The sequence below is a fragment of the Silene latifolia genome, chromosome 5 (genome assembly GCF_048544455.1).
Source record: "Silene latifolia isolate original U9 population chromosome 5, ASM4854445v1, whole genome shotgun sequence".
NCBI lineage: Eukaryota > Viridiplantae > Streptophyta > Magnoliopsida > Caryophyllales > Caryophyllaceae > Silene > Silene latifolia.
The window spans coordinates 16,558,923-16,577,143 of NC_133530.1; the positions used below are offsets into that span (position 1 = coordinate 16,558,923).

Sequence of the window (18,221 nt, forward strand, 5' to 3'; positions counted from 1 at the left end):
CAATCAATGAGTTTATGCCTTGATAGTCTTTCCAAATACTCCGTAACTGTCTATATACTTGGAACGAAGTTTGAGGAGACGCGTATGAAACAATGCAAGGTAAGTGCGATATGAGTGAGCACAATACTTTCATACTCGTGTTAAGGTGAAATTAAACCCCTTAGCACGAGCTAGTTTATGAAGAGAGATTAACTTTGACATAACGCGATAATCAAATGGAACGGCCTAAAATGAAAAAAAAAACGTATATATTTGAATTCGAACATGTCAATGTCCATCAGGAGCTACAAATGACAAGATGCCTACTCCCCTCCATGGCTCCATTTTCCCACTTTTGGAAACATAAAGATGGCCAACAGATTGAAGAGATTAAAGCAAAAGGCACAACTAACAACTTGTCTGTACACAAAACAAAATGCAAAATTACAAACACCATTTCAGACTAAGCCCTAATGTGATGTTGAATAGACATCACTACTGCTTACGGCGTACCACGCCATTGTACTCTACTGTTCTCAAGCCACTATTCGGAGACCATTTCTAGTCGAGATTGATTAAATTAAAGCCTCCCATACCCTGTGACTTGCGGGGGTCATTGAGGACCTTTGGGATAATGTTGTATGTCGGCTAAGTTAAAGAAATTAGGACATGAACGGTTTTAAAGGTCTATCTATAGCGCAAAAAAAGAGAAATACAGATCTGTAACTCCAGCACAAAGTGTTCCTTTAGTTGCTTGAATCAATGTATGATAACTTGTGTCTCCCATAACAATTCAGTGTCTCCATTTCTTTGAATGACCGTCTTCCATATATGGTTCCAGAAACCCAATGAACTGAACAAATAAGAGCTGGTGTGTTAGAAGCATCCTCTAAGAAATAAATCACATCTGGCCGTCTTAAGCTTAAAACAGGTCAAATATCATACCACTTGAGCATATAAGACAAATCTTTTGCATTTTCTCATGCATTCGGCTTTTGTCTTATCCCTACTACTTGACCTGTCTTAAGCTTAAGACGGAATTTGTGAATCACATTTGTATGAGGATGTTCTACTGACAAGACTTCACTCAATTTGTGTGGGGAGTCAACATAATAATCCTCCTGGCACGACTAGACAGTAGACACACTATATTAGGCCCAAGACTAGACCCCCCAAATGGGTCATTCCGGTCGAGTAGTACATGTGGGTCGAACCTGGTGGGGTCATTTTGAGTATTTTTGAATTTGGGATCGGGTCAGGCCATTTCAAGTTCAGGTGTGTATACCTGAACTTTGGGCAGAGAATCAATTATCAGGAATTAATCACAACAAATATACTCCGTAGCTATCTTCGTTTTTGAAAAGCAGAGAATCAAGACAGGCAAGGTCATATCAAGCTTAACTGAAGCACTAGTATTTCATGGTGCATAAATGAAAAAAAAAAAGCAGGATGGAATTACCTTGGTCCCATCGCTGGACCACCGAGCACCATAACCTTCGGGAACACGTATTTCAAAGACGGCACCATGTGGACGGACAATATGCACATTCAACCAATTACAATGATCCAGAATGTGGGTTATCACCTTCATGGCATGCTGGTTTTTACTCGAATCTGAAGGTCATAGCAGAGCTCTCAGTAATCAAATTACCCGTTTTGAACTAAAAATTACGGGTTACTGCACAGCAATGCAGCCCAAGAACAAAAGGGGTTTTGTAGCTAGTGACAGCATAGGAATATCTCAAACAGCACACACTTTGTAGAATGAACAAGTACGCGCAAAAGGTACTGCATACTGACCGTTTCCTTCTAGTTTACCCCAATACTGGCTGCTGCAACGATTGACATGCTTACTCAATGCCCTGGCACCGTCAGTCAATGAGCAACCTTTAACCTCAAACCAAAAAGGAAAATAATTAGCCCGCTCAATGCCGTGACAATCATACAAGGGACAGTAGCAGGGTTTAAATTCTGACAGACTGACAGTCAAAGAAGCTCATTTTACAGATTAGCCGTTACCACGTCTGTGATCAAGACCCCATATTTAAACCATGCACCCACTCCAATAACGGATTAACACAGATGATGTGAAATTCACATGAGGAAATCTAAATAAGCCATACAATACTCTAATCCGTAACAAGGTTCACTGTAAAAGAGGTGAAGACGAAAAATAATATATTTTGTAATTCTTCATACATTGGGATTTTGGGGTAACATAAATGAAGACAACAGAGTTGATCTTGGTGGAGGAAGTGCTTCTGGTGTTGTTCCAATAGTATGCTTAAGGCCGAGAAGACTCTGAATCCCCTTATAACCAAGGCCCTGAATCCGAAAATAATAAGACATAGTAATTAAAATTTGCTAATCTTTAGAAAACATGACATTCATTACTGAAAGCTCTTTTCCATAACTAACAAATTTATTCCGAGAACAATGATGTTATAGAGACAATTACCGAGTTTAAAATAACATGAAAAACTGAAGGCTCTCTTGCACAATCAACTACATAAAACATCATGCTTTATAACGAATATGAAGTCCGGAATATAATTAACCTCATAAATCATAAAACTCCGATGTTATTAAATTTATTTAACTGGAATGAGAAAAAAATGCTTCATGATGAATTATTTTAGACGTTTCATGCAAAGAAATAATGGGAATGAGGAAATACACGGTATGATTCTATGAATATTCATGGACATATAATGATAAAATCAAAGGAATACAAAGCAGGATATGAGTAAGTGAAATCACTTACTGCAATAATATCAGATAGTAAGCTGTAAGGCTGAGAAGCGGGTTTGCCAACACAAATTGCAAGGACACCATTCGACTGCTCCTTTTCCTTGGAGTAGAAATTCCTGTATATTTGTTCACCTGAAAACGACATATCTAATAGTCATATATAAATCCGAAGCACTGGACTTATCTTGAATCCTAAAGCATCAGCATGTATCGATAAGAGGTACAGACCAAAGTGAAGTGTAGGTAATAAAATGTCCTGTAAAACATTCAATTCAGTAACTAAACTATACCTTCTTCAATGGTCAGCACACCTGGAAGGACTTTCTCCAAACTTTCAGCTTCCAACATTTTATAAAACGATGCATGCCGGCGGACATCCTAGATGCAATCATTTTCTTGACAAATTTCTTAGTATGTCCATGCACATAAAATATTGCATAAATACATCACAAGAACACGATTACCTGGACCTCAAGCATCAAGCATTTGTTGAAGAAAATCAGATCCCCCCATCCAATTCTGAAAAGATATGCCAAATCATGCAGAAAGATTAAGTGGAACTGAGATCATATCATGCAGAAAGATTGGACGGGGAAAAACAATAAACGGATGGTGACGGTAAAGAGTCATATTATAGAAAAGACCAGGTGTGTGGATGTATACCGGTTATAGTTACCAACAGCACATCGTCCTTCAACTGTTTTCAGGCCGTCTACACAAAATGTACATTCATATTAAGGTTTGACCATTATAATAGCTTCACATGCCAAAAACAGGAATTAAAGCAAGAACACTATGCAGTTCTATAAATTTTGATCAAAGTTTGCGCTCAAACCTTTCAGTTGTGTGAAATATGGCTCCTGAACATGAAGTTCAAACCTTATGCTGTTCAACAACTTATTAAAGTAGAAAACAGAAAACATAATTTAGGTTAAACAAATGCAAAAACCCAAGAAAAGTAAAAGAACAAATCGTACGAAAATGCAGTGGACTAAACTTACATTCACCAATTCAAACCCTTTCACTGAGATTAACTCATTCCATTTCTCTTTCAATTCTTTCAATGAATCATCTTCAGACATCGGTGACACCGTCTCAAACACAGAAACAAACGATCCAGACATAATGCACTGGTGCAAAGCAGAAGCCAAACTCTTGTATAGTGGATACAGTGGCAGTCCTACATAAAATCCCGAAACATCATATAATTAATTAACCCCCAGATATCAATGTTACTGTTACTCATAAGTCATAACCTAGGTTCAAATTCCGTCAGCATTAAAACTGCCCTAATAGCTCCCTTTATTCCAAAAAAAGCTAATACTGTATAATCAATGGTATCACGAGTTTAGCGTACTGCGAAAATAAGTTCCGATTTCAAAAATACTCTAGCTACTAAACCCACAATTATTCCCAGCCTCTATAAACAGTAAACATATTTCTGATCCAAACATCTAATTGGGCAATCATAAAATCAATCAAAAATCAAACTTGTAATATAAAGATCAAAACTTTACAATCAATAATTAAAAACAGCAAAGAAAGAAGACTTAATTGAAATTACCAGAAGAAATTGAAGGGGATTCAGATTGAAATTGATGAACATCATGATCATGATTAGGGTTTAGAAGGGTAGCACAGAAGTTAGTAGATAAACCAAGGTCAAAATCAAGGGTGCCATTGATGAAAGCTTGAAGTATAAACTCAAGAAGTTGTTCAATGCAGTCATTCAGTTTAACTGGGTTGATCCCTGGTGATCCTGATGCTATATTCTCTCTTTCTTTTTCCATCTGATTCTGTCTTTTCCTCTTTTTCTTATTCCGTTTTTGTAGTTGTTTTTCGACAACGAATCGGTTTTAATTAAGTCGGTTGTTATAAAATATAAGGCCGTCGAAAGAAAATTAGACGGTTTACTGGTAAAGACTAGGGATGGCAGTCCCACCCTTACCCTGTGGATATCCATCCACCCGAAATTAAATGGGTGGGATATGGATGACGAATTTTTTTCGAATTTAGGGTAGGATATGGATATGGGTGAATTTAGGGTGGGATATGGATTATCGTCTCTCACCCGCTTAACCACCCTGTGGATATCCGAAATTAATTTTTATAATTAATTTTTTATTAAGTTAATAATTATTTAGGTCATTAATGATTTCCCTTCAAAAGTATATTTTTTTTATCAGAAATTTTACTTAATTTTAATATCATATTGTTATTTAGGAAAAGTAAAACTTGTATTTATGTGGATATTGTTATTTTCACTAATCAAAGTAACTTACTTTTGTTAGTTTAATCAATAATATAATGCGTTGGTGGTTTCTTTGTAGTTGGCGTGGCGTATTTGTATGATCACTTGCTTTGCAAAGACACTTTGTTGTTGGATATATACTAGGTTGCTATTTGCTAACACATATTGTTACTTGAATTATGTATGCCTTTTAATTTTATCGCCACAATTTTTTTTACGATATATTATCTTTAAATTTTATCTTTTTGTGAAAATATCCAACGGTACCCGCTCCACCCGCTTCACCCGGTGGATATGGATATGGATGAATGAAAAAATATTAAATGGATGAGGGTGGGATATGGATGACCATAAATTAAATGGATATGGATATGGATATGGCTCCACCCCATCCATATCCCACCCATTGCCATCCCTAGTAAAGACACGAGAGGTGGTATTGATAAGTGATGGATGACCTGGGTTTGGTATTGTCCAAGAGTCACAAGTTTACTGCAATCACTTGTCCTTGAGAATGCTAGGAATTTTGAACTAACAGTAAGGTAGTACTCCGTAAGTCGGATTTGTCACGTAACATTCTGCATTCTTGACTGTTTGCTGGATGTCGTATATCAGCAATGATATAGTCGGAAAAAAAAGATAGTTATAATTTTGTCAAGTAAGGCAATAACATAACCAATGTTACCCGGACTCAAGTACAACTGTACAAGTACTGGAAACGAGTACATATCCAATAGTGGACTCACCATGACACAATGTTTCTTGTCAACAATAAGATAGTTATAATTTTGAAATTTTAGTGATTCAGTGTTTCTACAGTGAAATCTAGACATGTTTCAGAAATAAGGCATAAACTAGCTAAACTCCAGAGTCCATGTTTCATTCAGTGTCGGACTGTTCAATCTGGTCATTTCCTGCGAATCTATTTCTGTTTAGATTTTTTTTCGCATCAGCATGAAAAGGTAACGCTCCCACCAATCTAGCATATAGAGTCCAAAAGTGACATTGTAAAGGAAAATCTTGCGTTGCAGCCAATTCATGATATTATCTACACCCAGGAAATGTCAACAGCCAGGCATTAGCGTTGCTAGTTTTTCTCTTACATTACTAACCAAAGCTTCATATTCCGGTCCACATTTTCTCATCACCAGAAAAATTAGTAAAGCTTATTACGCTTATCTACATCACTGCAATGCATTCTCTATATCAAATTTACTGACTAGTTGTGATAAATAACTTGATAATAACTGCTCCAACCCATCGATGTAAACCCAAAAATGACTGCAATGCATTCTATATTATTATGGGTTGGAGCAGTTATTATCAAGTTATTTAGGGATAACGATCACTTTCCAATAATAAAAATTCGGGCGGGTTATCTAGGGATGAATCAATACGAGCTCAAGTCAAGTTTGGGGGTCTGGTTGGGCACCGATAAGGTTATTTGGGTCGGGCCATTCTCGTCGGTCAATTTTGCAGGATTACCACGTTCTATAAGTTTTTTTTGCAATTGCTAAATATGTCAGACAGATTATTTTAACAATTGGTCTCCCTTGTGACGGGTTACCATTTGTGACGGATATTTTGTGAGATAAAATGGTAGCAAAATGGGTTAGTGGAGAAAGGGGACCACATGAATAGTGTTGCAGAGAGAGAGAAAAAGTGGAAGACTTTGTGAGGTAAAATGGTATCGTCACTCAAGAGTGACGGATATGTGCCGTCACAAACAAGAATTTGTGTTCTATCTAAGGCAATGAGATAATACTTTGCCAAATATGCATAATGGAGCCGTTGTAGCTCTTTGGCTAGCTGTTGCCTTTGGTGATGGTGAAGCCTTGTAATAAATAATGATTTTATGATTTTAAAACAAAATATTAATAAACCTTATAGAGAGTTTTAACAAAATAACTCTAAAATAACCTTAATATTAACCAATATAAATTAATAGAATTTAACTATGATAATCCTATATGACAAAAAAATTAATGTGTTAAGTTGCTTTTTGACTATATAGTATAGATAAATAAATTTAGTAGTAGACTAAAATGTGTAGGAATTAATGTGTGAGTTGTGATGTGTATTTTAATTTAATGCTAAAGCCATGTGGATTTTAATTTAATACTAATGCCATGTGATTTAATTTAATGCTTTTATCTAACCTTTTAATTAAATTGTATAGATTAGTAAAACCGAAACAACCTACAAATCTACCAAATCAACCCGCAAATATACCGCATCAACCACCCCAAGCGAAATCAAATCCTTTATCTTACTCCCGTCTTTTTTTTTTGTTTCAAATGAGAGCACTATGTCGCGGGTAAGAAACGAACCTCCAACCTCAAAATGGGTATTAACCTAAATTAAGTATAAGATAGATCAAATTACTAATATTTTTAAATGGAAGAAGTTTATGGGACGGTATAAGATACAACTTAAAAAGCTATGTATATTAAAACTCCCTCCATTTTTTTGACATCGCATTGTATCATGTTGGATCATTCGGAAACAGCCTCTTTGTGTTGCTAACACAAGGGTAAGGCTGCGGGAGCCATTGAGGCACTGGAGTAATGTTGTTGTTGTTGTATTGTATCATGTACGTCAATAATCAATATGTATGTACGATAAGTTGATGATCTTAGACAATCTAGGATACGTATAACGACGGTTCTTGATGATTTTTTTACTTCATTTATTGTCTTTTTTTTTTCACTCATTTATACCCTTATAATATTGGGTTTTCTAACATGTAGCCCTCCCTTTTCAACATCCCCACTAATACCCCTATACTCTATTAAATAGTCTCAACTGTGACCAATTTTATTTAAGCCGTCAAATGCATCTGTTAAGTGCTGAGTTGTCACGATGAGTAGGATGTTGACTCTTTATCTTCCCGTTTTGACTGAAAATCAGCCATCTCCATTTTTGCAAAAAAATTTTGCAGTAATTTCATTACCTTCTGCCTTATTTGTTGGTATTACCCATAACCCATTTTACTTTCTTCTTTAATAACTCACTCCCATCTTTATTCTTCAATTAAATTGCTCAACTTTTACTAGATAATAACTCAATGGATTATACCAATCTTCAATACAGTAACATCTAACAAAGTATAGCTTATAACACCATCAACCTACTTTGTAAATTCTCTTCTTGACACAAAATCAGTTGAAAATTTATGATATAGACAACATTCTATAGTTAAATTAAACCCAAATAATTAAAAGGCAAGATGGGAAAACTCATGCAAATTATCTACTATATTACAGAAAAAAAAGCTAAAATTAATGCAGCAACAAAATCAGGTAAATACTTATATTCAGGTGCAAATAGGAAAGGTAAATACTTGTATTTATAGCCCTGTACTCTATTAAATAGTCTCAACCGTGACCAAAATGTTTAAGCCGTCAAATACATCTGTTAAATGCTGAGGTGGTCTATTTTACCAGGTGAGTTGGCTGCTGAGTGTACATGTCATTAAACCCCCATCTGTCTCCTTACCATAACGGATGTATAGACCATTAGGGTTTAATAGAATTTTTTTTTTACTTTCACAAAACTAATCCCTCCGTCCCATCATTTATGTACCTTTTTTTTTACTTTCACAAAACTAAACCCTAATGGTTGCCTGCCTATAAATACAAGCCCTGAATTAACATAGACCACGCACTTCTCTTTCAACCATTCTCTTTCAAACCAAAACATGTCCTCTCTTCCAATCGAGCGCCCAAGTAACACGTTTAGCAATCATACAGCAACAATGCTGATGATTGTTTAGATTTTTTTTCGCATCAGCATGAAAAGGTAACGCTCCCACCAATCTAGCATATAGAGTCCAAAAGTGACATTGTAAAGGAAAATCTTGCGTTGGCTATCTAGGGATGAATCAATACGAGCTCAAGTCAAGTTTGGGGGTCTGGTTGGGCACCGATAAGGTTATTTGGGTCGGGCCATTCTCGTCGGTCAATTTTGCAGGATTACCACGTTCTATAAGTTTTTTTTGCAATTACTAAATATGTCAGACAGATTATTTTAAATCGTCAATTTATTAATGTACTAGTTGGAAGTGTAGCTTGATTTAGAGTTGGCATAAAATATTGCACGAAAATACACACTATCCCAAGAATTTATTTACCACACAACTTAGAATATTTCATGAAACAGACAGACGTTGAAGTGAAAATATGAGGCGATAATTATACATTATAGTACGAGTAAAAGAATAAGAAAACTAAAAATTTTCCCACCTAAACACTCTTAGTTAGAAATTGGGTCTGCTTTTTTGAGGATATTCTAAACATATATTGGGCCTAATATATAATCAATATATAATATATAGTCAATATATGTGTCACAATATCTTATCAAATATCGCAACTGTTCATAATTGGGCCTTATGTATTTTATTCGTTATTATCTCATTTTTCCAATAAATATATTTTAAATTTCACAAATATTATATTTAAAATCCAATTTTTTTAAAAAACTTTACTCATATTATTGAATTAGTGTACGGTTTTAATGTTTTTTCTTTATATTTGTTACTTTGTACATTGTAACAAAATTACAAAAATAGTTATATGCTTCTTCGGAGACTTTAAACGCGTGCAAATAATCATAAGTTGTTTCATTTGAAGTAGAATTTTTTTTAATAAATAACTTATTTGACAAAAATAGTTTTAATTACACGATCAATTTATTCAGAGTAAAAATGTCAAATTTTCTCTATTCTAACTCATAATATTACAAACTAACAACTGCAGATTTTAGAATTTTAATTTAAAGTGTATTTAAATACTATTAATTCTAATTGTTATAAGTTCTTTATATATGACAATCTAAAAAACCGTGCATTCGCACGGGATACACACTAGTTATCATATTAGTGTAGCAAACAAATAATAGGAAAGATTTAGTAGATGTCCAAATATTGATTAAAAAACTACCATAAATATTGATTAAAACTACCATATTAGTGTATTTCTTTTGAAAAAAAAAAAAAAATTGCAAGTTGCAGGAATTGAGACCATGACCTTCACTAGGTTCACAATTTTTCTAGACTCCGTGTATTACCACTGCACCTACATCAATTTCTTTGTAAATCATGTGCATCAAAATATTCTTATATCTTTCTTTTCTCTAGATGAGGCCCTACAACGGCTGGGGCCCCGGTTCAGAGAACCGAATTGAACGGCCTCCGGGCCGCCCCTGATAGCCATACTTAATATATCTATCCTACGTTAACTTGTGCAACAAAAATACAAAATCAGCATCATACAAATCTGCACAGCAAAAGCTTTATTGGGAAAGAACAACATTTAATGAGGGAAAATCAAGAGAAGAGTTAAGAGCCATGTGTATAGTGCATTTTTTTTGGCATAAGAGCATCTCCAATGGTTTGGCTTAGGGACTTGCTTGCAATTTCATAAAATTGCAAGCTAGTAGCTCAACCATTGGAGTTGGCCATGTAGACTAGCTTTGCCCAAAAAATTTTAAGCTAGTAGCTCCATGGAGCTACTTGTTTAAATGGACCTACAAATGTAATTTAACCAATAGGAAAATAGTTATCCTATTAATAAAGTTTTAATTTTTTTTCCGGGTTATAAACGTCGCCGACGTTTTATAACTAATCGTCGACATTTTTCATAAAAAAGACACTTATACCCTTACTTCTATTCTCTCTATCTCCCTCCTCTCTCAACCAAAAAGCACACCCCAAAAGCAACCCGGGATTTCGATTAACCACCGTTGACGACGAGGACCACCGCACCATCACACCGCCACTGTCACTACCACCCCCACCATCACTGTCGTCGAAACTCTTGCCCACTGTGACACCGAACAAACCACCAAATTCGAGTAAGTCTCCCTCCCCTTTTGCATTCTATTCGGTTTTGATTGTTTAGATTATAATTGTATTTTGCTTTATTGTTGTATTTGATTAGATGTAGATTGAGATTGATTATTTGATTATTTGAATTAGTTTTAATTAGTTCAATGGTTTTAATGACTCGAATTTGGTTTAGTTTGTTTCCTTTTGTTGTTATTGCCGATTGTTGTTATTGTTGTCGTCGTATTAGTTGTTGTTGTTGTTGTTGTTGTTGTTGTCGAAGGAAGGAATGATCTGTTATTGGTGTTGTTATTGTTGTCGATGAATTTGTTGGATGAATTTGGGGATGTCGGGTTTAATGAAGGGAAATGGGACGGCTAGGGACGTTGAATTACAACGTTCATATTAGGGGAGGAAGTGAGGATTCAACGTTCATATTGGGGATGGACGTGAGTGTTCTACGTCCTTATTGGGGCTGGACGTTGAAACCCAACATCTGACATGGGAACGGACGTTGAATATCAACGTCAGCCTTGGAGAGACGCCCTGTTTTCACGTCCCCTGCTGGCTTGGACGTCCAGTTTTCACGTCTAGGGTGGTTAAGGACGTTGAGTTTCAACGTCCTGGCCATGGTCGGTCTTTGAAACTCAATGTCCGTCTATGGTTTAGACCGTTTAGTTACTTTTCGACCGTTAATTTAGTATTTAAATGGTTTATTTTATATTATTTTGTATGAAAACTTGTTTATTTTTATAAAATTTGTATTTAAATGTGTAATTTATATTTTTTTAAATTAAAAGTTGTTAATTTTGTATTTAAATGTGTAATTTGTATTTATTTTGTATTTAAAGTTGATAATTTTATGTTATTTTTTTATGAAAACTTGTTTTTATTTTATTTAACTAACTTTTTAATCTCGTAAATGCAGATGTCGAACATCGAAGATTACATTATGACTTCACTAGGTCGTACGGAAGATCGAAGAGTAACGAGCTCTAAGCGGCGTATCCCTTTACCGTTAGCGCCTCGTCGTGGTCGGGGTAGGTGTAGGGGTAAGGGCATCGAAATACGCCCTTGTGTTGACCCTACTCCCGACGCTACTCCCGAGCCCGTTTTGACCGAGATTGATTTACCGAGTGCGTTTTTTAGGCAGCCATTAGCCGATTCTGATCTTGAGGAGGAAGAGCATTTTGACCATTGTTGGAATATGTGTCCTCCGACAATAATGCGATCACAACTGTTGATCATGATGATCACATGTTTAAGTCTCATTATAAAGAATACAATTGGGAAGTAATATTTTACTGTCAACTGGTCCACACATATCGGTAATGATTGGCTGACTAGAGTTTGACATTATCGTCGTGAGACGGTGGTGACGATTGATCCCCTTAGGTCATACCTAAAGGGTAACACTCTTAATTGATCATTTAATTGATCGTATAACGTTATTTAGTCAATTAAATTACTTAAAATTGATGACCAATTTTGGAAGTAAAATTTACGTATCTCATTATAATCTGATTAAATAAGATACGGTCTAAGTAATCGAATTGTTTGCTTACTTAGATGAAATTGTTGTTTATGGAAAAAATTGAATTGAATGAATTATTATAAATACAAGTTATCGTGATTTATAATTGGTAAAATATTTTGGTACAAGTAATTATGAATTACTAAGTCGATTTTTGTATATGACGTATTTTTATTAATACGTTGATTTTTAATATGTTAAAAATACATAACAATTTTATGTGACATATGACATGTGACATATTGACAAATTGACAAAAATAAAATGGATTCCATTTTATATAAGTGCCGAAATTAAGAGGAGGATTAGGCTAATATTGTGTTATTGATTATGTTAATGGAAAACATAATCATTTCCCTAATAGACTAGCCATACAACCTAGTTGTCATTGTGAAGACAAACTCATGCATGCATTGACTCTCTCTTCTTCCCTCCTCTTCCCCTTACCCGGTTTTTCATAGGAGCCAAACCAAGGGTTTTGCCTTATATTTTATCATTTGCACTACATTATAGTTTAGTGCATTAGCTAATTTATTTATCATCTAAAATAAGAACTTTTAGAAAGATAAAAAACCTTCCTCTACCTTCTCTCTTAAACCGGTTTTTAGGAGACCAAAATCAAATATTTTGGGTCAATTTTTACACTAAATTAATATTATTCTAGTATACATAATATTAATTTGATTAAGGGTTTACCTTGGGTATTTTACTTTGGGAGGGATCCTATACTTGGATCCTAGTTCATCCATTAAGGAGAGCACAATAACAAGAGAGAAGGAGAACTCTCTTGTGCCCATATAAACCGAAATACCAATGTAAGATGAAGATTTCTTCTTTAAATTGTTTATTGTTTGCATGCATAAGATCACCATTTAATTTTATGACTAAATTAACATAAAACATATATGAACATGTTAGTAAAGAGATCTAGATTTCTAACAAGCGGTATCAAGAGCCTTGGTTGTTTGCATGCAAATCGGTTAAAAGTTTTTCCGAGTTATACGATTAACATATAAAACTTGTTTAATTTGTGTTATTATGATATATCACGAAAATCATTATGCATGTTAAAGTTTATGGTCCTAAAATGTTTTTAGGATATTTTGGTTAATTTATGGATTTTTATTGTTCATCTTACATTATAATGGCATTAAAAATATGATTTTATGAATAAAATGTCATTTTCGGACTAAAATTAGCTAAACTTCGAATTTTTCAGTGATTTTTAGATATGTTATCACATATATTATTTTGAGATGACCTGTAAATTTTCATAATTTTTGGACTTCTTATGCTCGAAAAATGGATTTTTCATTATTAAAATCGGATTTAGATGAAAAATAGGTTAATATGAGATAAATTTCGAATCTGGTCATAGAAATTTAGTATGTTGTCACATGCAATTTTACAAGATGTGTGTAAAATAATAGGCTATATTGAAGTCTTTATGCATGATTTATGATTTTTTGAAGAAAAATAGCATAAATAGTGACTTAATTAGTGAAATATTAATATAACATACTCCATGACTAAGGAAAAACGTCACATGTTGCATTTTATTATCTTTTTCAGATCTAAAATTGAAAAGTTGATGAATATATTTTTTTTCTCATGTTTTTATGATCATTTTTGTTAAAACCGATAAACCGCAACATTGTTTTTCCGGATAAATTTCGAAATATTTAACCTACGTTTTTGAACATTATGAGTGTCATGGTATTTTTCCAGAATGTTCATAAGTTTAAATTTCAAATTTTTAATTTATTTGAATTTTTGTGATTTATTTGAAGTTTATAGCATTTTTATTGTAATTTTAAGTCCATTAATGAACAATTTAAGAAATATGAGTTAATTATGGTCAAATAATTAGTGAAGACTAAATTTTGAGTCCTAAGAGGTTAGGGTAATTAACTTATGCATAAATATGAATTTATGTAATTTTTGTGATTGTAAAATGTTGAATCACGCAAACGTAAAAAAACCGTGTAATATACGATATTGGCTCCTTAAATGCGATTTAGCATAAATTGGGCATGTTCATACATATAATAATGCTGCATTTTATTTATGATTGTCATAATTTTTATTTTATGTAATTTTTGAATTATGTAATTATTACTTAGTATGGCCTTAGTTTTTAATTGGTATTACCCGAAATGTATGGGAATATCGATTCGGTTGTAATTTATTGTGATCTCGTATCACCGTTTTGTAATTTAATAGATTTATTTTATTTTATTTACAAATGTATAATAGGAAATTATGTAATTTGTTATGTAATTTTATTTTACCGGAGTTCCTTGAAGACGGTGTAATTCAAGAAGGCGATACATAAAGACGGTGTTACCCCGAGATGCGTGCCATAACCGAAGTTCAAGGGACCAATGGAGTTGGTTTCCGAATATGTAATAGTTAAAATAGTTTTTCTATTTTAGGAAGGCCATACTAGGATTTATTTTTATGTTTTGCATTTTATTTATATGTTGCATGCATCGCTAAATCGCCATAACTAAAACATGCATTATCATTTAATCGAGTATATCGACCGTGTCAATTAAAATTATCGTAGTTCACCGCTTTAGTTCACTTAAAACGTGATAGATAATAAATTGACATGACCTCTCGCTAAAACAATCAATTGAGACATAGCCTTACCAAATAGTAGAAACCATGAAAACCTATTTCGCGAGGGAGTGCACTCGGCTACCCCGGGGTACAAACCTTGTTACGTAGGGGAAGTGGGTGATAAATGTCTATCCACCGAATTCATATTGATAAGGGTTTCATCGGCTACCCCGTGCCCAAGTTAATATGGGTTTGGATCGTGGACACATTTATTCGAAATTTGGATTGAACTCAACAAAAGTTTTTGATAAGGGTTTCATCGGCTACCCCGTGCCCTTGTCGGATGTGTTTTGGGCTATAGATAAACATTAGAGTAATTTTATCGACCGAGAGTTCTAAAAGTAGAATCGATTAAAAAGTTAAACCACCGAGTTATATTGATAAGGGTTTCATCGGCTACCCCGTGCCCGAGTTAATATGAATTTGGATCTCGGAATCATTTATCTAGTTGGGTAGAGGTCACTAGAAAAATGCTAATATAACTTGTTTAAATTATTTTTACGAGTATTATTATTAAAAACGACATTTGTTTTACTCCTTCTATTTTGTTTTTGTAGACCACTTCTATTTCTCATAACCAATGGCTACTCCAAATCCAAACGCTACACCTCTCGCTAATACTTCATGGCTCCGATCCTTTATGGATCGATGTAAACTTTAAAAGAATGGGTCAAATTTCTCCGATTGGGATGCCCAACTCAAGTTAGCCGCCCAAGGTGACGACAAGCTTCGTTACCTTACCGAGGCCTCTCCACCCGAACCTAACACTAGGTCGACCGCCGCCACAAGGGAAGCATATGAGGCTTACCATAAGGAGTCCGCCGGAATGAAAAACGTGTTGATCTTTGCGATGGAGGCGGGTCTCCAAAGGAGAGCCTTTAAGATGGGCACCGCTAATGAGATATACTCCAAGCTTGTGACAATGTTTTCACAAACTCCGCGGATCGTCCAATATGAGGCGGCCGCGGCATTCTTTGATCTCGACTTCAAAGAGGGCCAAAAGGTTAGCCCTCATGTGCTCAAATTAATGGAGCTAGTCGAGACCTTGAAAATTCAAAAGGTTGAAATCCCCAAAGAGCTCATTGTAGATAGGATTCTACATTCATTGTCCAAAGTCAAGGCGTATGTTCAATTCCGGGTGAATTTTAACATGCAAGACAAGGATGTGTCTCTTGAAGAATTGCACAAGTTACTTGTGCAAGCCGAAAGGGACATGGGGTTAAATGTGAACCCACCCAAAGATGTGCTTAACATTAGCACCAAAAGCAAGGGGAAGTTCAAGAAGAATGGGAGGAAGGGTAAGAAACAAGCTTCCACTTTCACCAAAGCTAAGACTTATGAAGCTAGCACTTCTAAAATCAAGAAGGGTCCTCTTGATAAATGCCATTATTGTAATGGTGTTGGACATTGGAAAAGAAATTGTTCCAAATACCATGGTGATATTAAGGCTGGAAAGATTACTCCAGTAGGTAAATGACTATCCTTTCTTTTATGTTTCTATTTCAACTATGGTATTGAGATACAAAGTTGTGATAATGTATCTCCCTTTTTATTGTAAATAGGGCCTCCACCAAGCAAAGACAAGGGAAAAGAAAAGCAAGCTTGAGAAACCATCAAGAAGCTAGGAATAGCTTTCATGGAGCTTCGCTTTTTATTGTCTTATTTTAATTATGTTTTGGATTCTAAAACCTTTAAGTTTCCGTGTTCGACATGGAAAGGTATTTTGGATAATTGGTTGTATTTTGGATAATGGTGGCTTGGTTTGCAACCCAAGTCACCCGTATTATCATTTTATCCTTGTTCTAAAATTCGTATTTACATGCTTGTTCTTAGAAACATATGATTATTCACTTAAAGTGATCTAATAGACAACTATAATGATGGGATTCATTATATGTTCACATGCTTAAGGCTTGTGTATGATCATTTACAAAGTGTCATTGAGTTTATGAACTCTCTTAAAGGAATGTCAATCACCAAGTACAATTACAAAATCTAAAACTATTAGTCAACCTATGAGATAGTCCTCCTTATACTTTAAAATCATTATTTGTGTCTCATATGCTATCTTTGAATATCTAGTGTATTTATTCTAAAGATAGAGTGGGAGAGAAATGAGGACACAACACACACCGAGATAAGTTTGTGTACTTGTGTAAATGAGATCTACGCAATGAAGAATGATTTGAATGAAGGTATATCTATTTATATAGCATACCCAATAGATGAGATCTATGGTCTCAACTAGTTCTACATGACTAAAGAGACCAAGTGAAGTAATCGAAAGAACATATTCTTAAGATAACTACGTGAGGACACCAAAAGAAAGTTTTTGGAAGAAGAATGACTAATGTAATGTCTTAATTGACTAGTTTATGATTTTGACCAATAGTTTCAATATTGATATTTACTTAAGAGCCTAAATGAATCAAAGTAACATCCTAGGAAATAAACGAGATTTATGACTAGAAATTGCAAGGATTGATATACCGATATCCTCAATAGCTAAGTTAAGAATTAACCACGCAAATGTCATTACTTAACCTCATTATGAAAATGAAATGGTTAAACCTCCTTCCGAAATGGGTATTTTGAGAAGGACGTGTGTTAAATATTATTTATATTTAAACTAATGACGTTGCCGCGCATCATTATGAAATGAATGAGATAGAGATTAAAACCTCTTTCCATTTGGTTAAGACGAGACCTCTTCAAAATAGGTATTTTGAAAGGATATGATGAGAACATATATGGTTTTATCTTAATAACTTGGCAATGCAATTTATATTTCAATTCTTGAAATGTTTCGATTAAGTAGTAAATTCGAAACATGTGGAATTGAGTGGGAATTGGAAATTATCATGTGAAGACATGAAATTTAGTGGGAGCAATCATCTTGTAAAAGTTTGTGTAACACTACGGATTTCCCTTGGTGACTACTCGACCGAGTAGAGCCTACTCGGCCGAGTAGTGTTGAGGTTGTGTGTGTTTTGGTTCTGCCGAGGAACACTCGGCCGAGTATAGTGAACACTCGACCGAGTATGGGACACTCGGCCGAGTATACACTTACTCGACCGAGTGTCCGGTTTGGCGGAGTGTTATTTTGACGGTTTGATTGGGAAACGTTTAGGGTTATTTTTATATCCCGCGTCAGTTTCTAAAACATTATTTCAAACATCATCATTTTGACGATTACCCTAATCATTCCCTAATCACTTCCTAATCATTCCCTAGCATCGTGGTGTGTACAATCT

At 34.6% G+C, this 18,221-nt stretch overlaps 1 protein-coding gene across 3 annotated transcripts; it reads right to left on the reverse strand.

Annotated features, from left to right (window-relative positions):
* Positions 1–670: 670 nt before the first annotated feature.
* LOC141656870 (uncharacterized) lies at positions 671–4,612 on the reverse strand. 3 transcript variants are annotated; one of them, XM_074463962.1, is made up of 11 exons: positions 4,295–4,612; positions 3,732–3,910; positions 3,566–3,626; positions 3,394–3,442; positions 3,195–3,249; positions 3,021–3,108; positions 2,744–2,862; positions 2,179–2,304; positions 1,780–1,873; positions 1,439–1,593; positions 671–832 (listed from the first exon to the last, which is right to left on the reverse strand). In XM_074463962.1, exons 1-11 carry the CDS (start codon positions 4,518–4,520, stop codon positions 773–775), a joined length of 1,212 nt encoding a protein of 403 aa, XP_074320063.1. In that variant the 5' UTR covers positions 4,521–4,612; the 3' UTR covers positions 671–772. The 3 variants fall into 3 exon arrangements, 2 of the variants coding, with proteins under 2 accessions (XP_074320063.1, XP_074320064.1); XR_012548596.1 differs by lacking the exon at positions 671–832 and having other exon boundaries at positions 1,780–1,866; positions 4,295–4,609; XM_074463963.1 differs by lacking the exons at positions 671–832; positions 1,439–1,593 and having other exon boundaries at positions 1,768–1,866; positions 4,295–4,609.
* Positions 4,613–18,221: the final 13,609 nt, after the last annotated feature.

Coding starts and splice junctions, on each gene's coding strand:
- LOC141656870 (XM_074463962.1), bottom strand. CDS start 4,520: ATGGAAAAAGAAAGAGAGAATATAGCATCAGGATCACCAGGGATCAAC. Junction 3,911..4,294: donor ATCCCCTTCAATTTCTTCTG/GTAATTTCAATT, acceptor GATTTTATGTAG/GACTGCCACTGTATCCACTA. Junction 3,627..3,731: donor AAGGGTTTGAATTGGTGAAT/GTAAGTTTAGTC, acceptor TACTTTAATAAG/TTGTTGAACAGCATAAGGTT.